General features: G+C 43.8%; 1 protein-coding gene across 1 annotated transcript; it reads left to right on the top strand.

Moving 5' to 3' along the window:
- Positions 1-5,022: 5,022 nt before the first annotated feature.
- Positions 5,023-6,180, top strand: LOC124688010 (expansin-B11-like). The gene is made up of 4 exons (XM_047221725.1): positions 5,023-5,230; positions 5,332-5,444; positions 5,550-5,743; positions 5,856-6,180. Exons 1-4 carry the CDS (start codon positions 5,023-5,025, stop codon positions 6,178-6,180), a joined length of 840 nt encoding a protein of 279 aa, XP_047077681.1.
- Positions 6,181-6,439: the final 259 nt, after the last annotated feature.

Below are 6,439 nucleotides of genomic sequence, written 5' to 3'. Positions count from 1 at the left end.
CAAGTTAGACTTCAGCACAACTTATCACGCACAAACCGGAGGACAGGCGGAAAGAACCAATCAAATACTTGAAGATATGCTTAGAGCTTGTGCGCTAAATTTTGAAGGATCATGGGAAGACCATCTACCGTTAGCAGAATTTTCATACAACAATAGTTATCATATTAGCATTCAAATGACACCGTATGAAGCATTATACGGAAGAAAGTTCAGATCTCCAATCTGTTGGTTCGAGACGGGAGAAAACAAGGAGTTTGCACCGGATTACATCAAGGAGAGACAAGGAGACATTGAGGTTATCAGGGATAAACTTAAGATAGCTCAGAGTCGACATAAGAGTTATGCCGACCAGAAGAAGATCATGGGAACCCAAGGTGGGGGACATGGTATATCTGGAAGTTAGCCCAATGAAAGGACACAAGAGGTTCGGAGTAAAAGGAAAGTTAAGTCCTCGATATATAGAACCATTCAAGATACTCAGTCAGAATAGAGGAACAACTTTTGAGCTAGAACTACCTAAGCAGTTGAGTTTGATTCACAATGTATTTCATGTGTCTCAACTGAGAAAGTGTTTAAAGGCACCGGATGATCCAGTGTCACATAAGGAATTAGAGCTACAATCAGACCTAACCTATGTCGACAGACCGGAGAAGATATTGGAAGTGCATTGGAAGAAGCTAAGGAATAGGGCGATCAAATACTGCAAGATACAATGACAGCATCATCCTGAACGAGAAGCAACTTGGGAGAAGGAGGACAATCTCAGAAAATCCTACCCCGACCTATTCAGGTACCTCAATTACAACTTCGGGATGAAGTTTCTGTTAAAGGGGAGAGGCTGTAATAACCCAGAACATAGGATCATCGCAGGGTAGATTTAGAATTGGGATGTGCATTTCATCGCAAAACGAGGGAAATTTTCGCGCTTTATTGGAACTAAACCTAAGAGGGATCGAGGTTCTCTCTCAATTGCAATCAGGGTTAGGAAATGTGAGTTATGAATTTCGACATGATCTCTTTTGTAACTTGTGTATTTGGGAGTTGATTTTTATTTGACAAGTCATATTGAATTTAAAACTCAAAGAGTAAAAGATAAACAATATATAATATGAAATATGAATTCATAATTCAAATACATTTCATAATAATCACTTTGAATTTCAAATTACAATATAAATATACAAATCATTTATAAGTAAATGATACAAAGATAATTGAGCTCATAAGGAAATTTGAGCTTTTTTGATAATACACACAAATACAATGTCTTTACAATATTCATCATACAAAAATTTGATGAATTAAAAACAGAATAAAAAAGATCAATTGATCCTATACTAAAATCCTAAACTAATGTCTTGGAAGAAGTTTTCCTAGATCATTTTCATCCTCAAAACCTGCAAAATAGAGAGAAGAGCTACACATGGGGTTAAAGATCAAGTTAGTAAAAGCCATGGGTGAAACCAAGTGTCAATGACACTTGTGCTTGTCCAAAACTTGGACAACACAGGATAAGTCACAGCAGACCAAACCTGAGCCTCACCACATGGGCTCAAGTTTCAGCAAAGTGGTCACACAACTCATGGACCTGTTGTGCCACCAACAGCACATCCAGCACAGCTGAGTCACAAGGCAAGCCAGGCTTGTGTGTCACAGCCAGAGGAGAAGCTCAATAGAGATAAATAGGGTAGAAACCCTAGAAACAATGCATAGTCGACCAGATAACCATCTATCAAGCAACCAGCCAAGAACAACAAGAGTTCAGCTCAGTTCTTGCTCAAGAACAGCACCAACCACCACTGAACCCACTTATCCATCCAAATTCACCAACCAAAACTCAACAGAAAACATGGGAACATAAACAAGATCATGAGGATCTAGGAGAAGGACAAGTCACAAGATCATCAAGCAACTGCTCAACAGCAGTTGATCTTAACCATCTAGGAGCTGGAGCAAGGTATACTTGATACCTGGAAAGGATCCAGTGGATCCAATCCATTATTTATGCATGACACAAGTCATGGGTTGAGCAGATGCTCAAGGGTGATCATCACTTGGTGATTGACCAAGGATCACTGGCAGTAAAAAGAGCTACTAGAGCTAGAAACCATCCAGACACCATTTCTGTGCATATAAGCAAGAACAGATGCACAGAGGTGCACACAAGCAAGCACACATGCACAGATAGCACCAGTAGAAGGTTTACAAGTAATAGAAGCTACCAAGAACCACCTAGTGAAAACCCTAGCCACTAAACCATCACAAAAACCCTAGATTTCTTCACAGGCAAGCATAATGGCTTTCATAATAACTATGATTCCCAATTATGCAAGCAGAGATGAGTAGCCAACAAGAACTAGCCAACTGTGTGAGCAACCAATCAGTAATGGATTCAGACTGAGGTCACATCAAACACCAAACCATCGAATTAACCAAGAAAATAAGTCATCATCATCCATTAATGGATTCAGACTTGGATTATTTCCAAATGGATCATGGAAATATCAAATCATGCACAACAAGGCAAGTAATCAACACTGCATAAGCATTTCATCAAAAATCAACTCATCCAGGCATGAATACATAACAAATCCATGCATGAATCATATAATAGCATCACTGTGAGGAAACAACAGCATGCACCATTGCATCCTAGCCACTGGATCAAGTCCATTGAGCTATAGAGAGCAACAACAGCAGACACATTGATGCATAAGCATCATAAGCATACATCAGTAACAACAACAACTAGTAATTCATTCATATAGCAAGGAATTGACCAGTAATTAAGCCACTAGCATATAATTGCTCAAGTAGATCAAGCACAGGACCTAGCAGAGCATCATAAACAAGCACTGATCCAAGGATTGGATCAACTGAAGCCTACACAGGACATGGGTGAGCACCAATGACAGCACAAGTGTCAGTAAAGCTAACCCGGGCCAACAACAGGTTCAATAAGCATATGAACAGGACACTGAGCATATGAATCAATCAATAAGCATAGGAATAAGTCAGTAGGCATATGAACAAGTCCAATAGGTATATGAACAAGGGCCAGTAAGCAATTGCACATCACATAGACATGCACACATAGATTTAGCACATCACAGTAAGACAATAGGTATAGGAACAACATCCAGAGGCTTAGGGTAGACATAGCATGCGCAGCAGCACAAAAACATAATAAGAACAGCAGCATAGCAGCAAGGATAGCATGGCAGCAGCATACGCAGATGTGCAGCAGGCACAGATCGAGAAGAAGTAGGAGGAGAAGAGGAGGTAGCCATAGGAGAAGGGGGTTACCTGGTGAAGGGCGGAGCGGCAGCCATGGCAGCATGGTGGCACGGCGAACCACGGCGGCGCCAGACCGCGGCCAAGCCGTGCCAGGCCACGCACAACACCAGAGAGGGCGGCGAGCATCCAGGGTTGGCGAGGAACCCTAGATCGACGGAGATCACCACGAGTTCGTCAGTGACTGCGGGCGTCACGCACACGCTCGAGCTGCCGAGGATGCAATCGACGCGGATGAATCGATGCACCGTCGCGCACTGATTCATCTGAGCACCACGGCGAGCCCTAGCTCGGCCGGAGTTGGCCGGAGCAGGCGGTGGCCATGGTGGCGGCGACGTCGCCACCAAATCACCAGAGAGTTAGGGTTTCGCGAGTGAGCGGTGAGAGAGAGAGAGTGAGGTGGGACGAGTTGGTTCGGTTCCACCAAACCGTTTTTGGACAGGCTCTGGTGGGCTGTCCAAATGGGCCAAGTTGGTGGGCCGGCCCAATTGGGCTAGGGGTATTTCTGTCTTTTCATTTTTGTAAATAACTTGTGAGTTCTACCAAATAAAAATAAATGAAAAATACCTCTAAAACCCAAGAAAAATAGGTTTAATGAATAAGAAATTATTCTTAACAAGAATAAAATAAGAAATGGAATTTACTACAAAATTTCAAATTTTGAAATTTTTGAATTCAAATTTAAACTTTAAATTTTAAATTGCAATTTCCCTTGGATTTAAAAATCAAGGAAAATTCTTAATAAATTCAAATAATTTTTATTCAAATATTTTAAAAAGGAATTCTATTATTCCAAGTCATTTCTTTTGAAGATTAAGATTTTCCAAAAAGGGAAATATCTTAATAATTCAAAATTCATTTATAATTCCAAAATGAGAAAAAACCCTATTTTTCAAATTCCTTATTTAAAATAAATATTTTCCAAAGGAAAATATCAACTACTTTTCATTTCTTTTCTTATTAGAAAAGAGAAGCAATGTCAAGTACTTAAATATTTATAAAGTACCGCCAAAGGCACCAATACTTAACTCAACCCTAAATCGTAATAATCATGTCGGGGTAAGGGATTCAACATGGAATAATACATCCATTTATGCATCATTTGGATTTTATAACATTGTCTTTACCGGACAATGATGCTTCTTTACAGAACCCGAGGTTCAGATTCAATCCAACACATCGATCGATGCAGTGGCTATGGCATTGCCTCCGTTTGGAAAAAGATATGTGTCGTGTCTATTTCCTATATTTTTCCCAGATTTTTCAAGACCTTTAAATATGTTTTCAACAACTTAGCACACAAGTGCACCTAAATGTGTGCACCCTTTTGCGCTCCCTGAGAATGCGCCAAGTGACTCTGACGTCTTCGGCAACTATGAGGGTGGGCGTTCGTTTTTCTCGTTCCTGATCTCAACCGAACTGATAATAAACAATAGATGCAGATTTTTTTTATATTACAATTTGGGCGTTATTTAGTTCTGGTACGGTACTGGAAGTTTGACCCTGGAAGGCTAGGACATAGTGCGCTTATTGTACGTACATCCTTGGAGATTTGACTTCTAAACATGTGCGTTTTCCGATTGTACGTCAGAAACCCGGCCACTATAAATACCTGCCTCGTGACCACTCCTCCAACTCACCCAACGAACATTCGAGCTGACCTTATCTAGCCCATTGCCGCTAAATTTCGAGCTGCTAGTGCAAGCTAGCTAGAAGCAGCAGCTAGCAATGGCCGAAACTTGCACCTTAGCGCTACTCGTCGCGCTGGTGGTGCTCTCACTTCTTGTGAGCCCCATTGCTTGCCAGAGCTCCTCCCGCAAGCTTGCCGCCAAGCCTGTAGTCAAACCCGCTGCTTCGGCCGCCTACGGCTCAGCAGGTGGCTGGTTAGCCGCCGGCGCGACGTATTACGGAAGCCCCAACGGCGACGGAGGGGAAGGTTAGTGCTTTCTCACTTTATGATCCATCGGTCCCTATGCATTGCACCTACATTGCACCCCCATTAATCGAGCTCAAACTCACAATGAAACAATTTCGCAGGTGGCGCGTGCGGATACCAAACCGCTGTCGGGCTACCGCCGTTCTCGTCGATGATCTCCGCCGGAAGCACACCACTGTTCTTGAAAGGTTTGGGCTGCGGTGCCTGCTATAATGTAAGCATAAATCATCACTATATATACCCCTTCCATTCATGGTGCAAAGTGTTCGTCTCGATCGGCTGGTCCTGACGAAATTTGTTCATGTATTCGCGTACGCAGGTTATGTGCTCGAGTCACAAGGCCTGCTCTGGCAAGCCTGTGACCGTCGTCATCACCGACTTGAGCCCCGGCAATCTCTACCCCGGCGAGCCGGCCCATTTCGACATGAGCGGCACCGCCTTGGGCGCCATGGCCAAGCCTGGCAAGGCCGACCAACTCCGTAACGGTGGTGTCATCAGAGTCCAGTACAAGAGGTATGTCCTTGTACATAGGATCTCACCGCAACGCAGGATCCCTGCAGTCCGCAATTACACGGAAATTAACAAACAAAAAATGCACTGATCCTGGTGTTTCTTGTAATGGTAGGGTGCCATGCAAGTACCCTGGCGTGAAGATTACCTTCAGGGTGGACCAGGGCTCCAACCCGTTCTACTTCAAGACCCTGATCGAGTTCCAGAACGGCGACGGTGACCTCAAGGCCGTCGCCCTCAAGCAGGCCGGCAGCCGCTCCTGGATGCCCATGGCGCATGACTGGGGTGCATTGTGGCGCTGCAACAATGGCCAGAGGCTGCGCGGGCCCTTCTCGCTCAAGCTCACCTCCGGCTCCGGGAGGAAGCTCCTCGTCAACAACGTCATCCCTGCCAACTGGAGTCCCGGGGGCACGTACCGCTCCTTGGTCAACTACCCCTGAATACACATCTTTATCTTTTCTTCTTCATTTTTTCCCCATTGCATCATGCTTGGCCAACAAGTGTGCGAGGTGTGTGTGTGGTAATTAATCCGTGTGTGAATTTATACCGCGGAAAAAATATGCATCCGGATGCTACCGAAAATAATTCTATGACCACAGCAAGTGACACGTGACTTCCCACAAGTGGCATACTAAATTAAATTGGGCTATTAGAGGTGCATCGTGGCACGCAAATATTTTCACGCCACTGGTATCTGGC

The sequence above is a fragment of the Lolium rigidum genome, chromosome 2 (genome assembly GCF_022539505.1).
Source record: "Lolium rigidum isolate FL_2022 chromosome 2, APGP_CSIRO_Lrig_0.1, whole genome shotgun sequence".
Lineage (NCBI taxonomy): Eukaryota > Viridiplantae > Streptophyta > Magnoliopsida > Poales > Poaceae > Lolium > Lolium rigidum.
The sequence above is the reverse complement of the archived record's forward strand: the minus strand, read 5'-3'. Positions and strand labels throughout refer to the sequence as shown.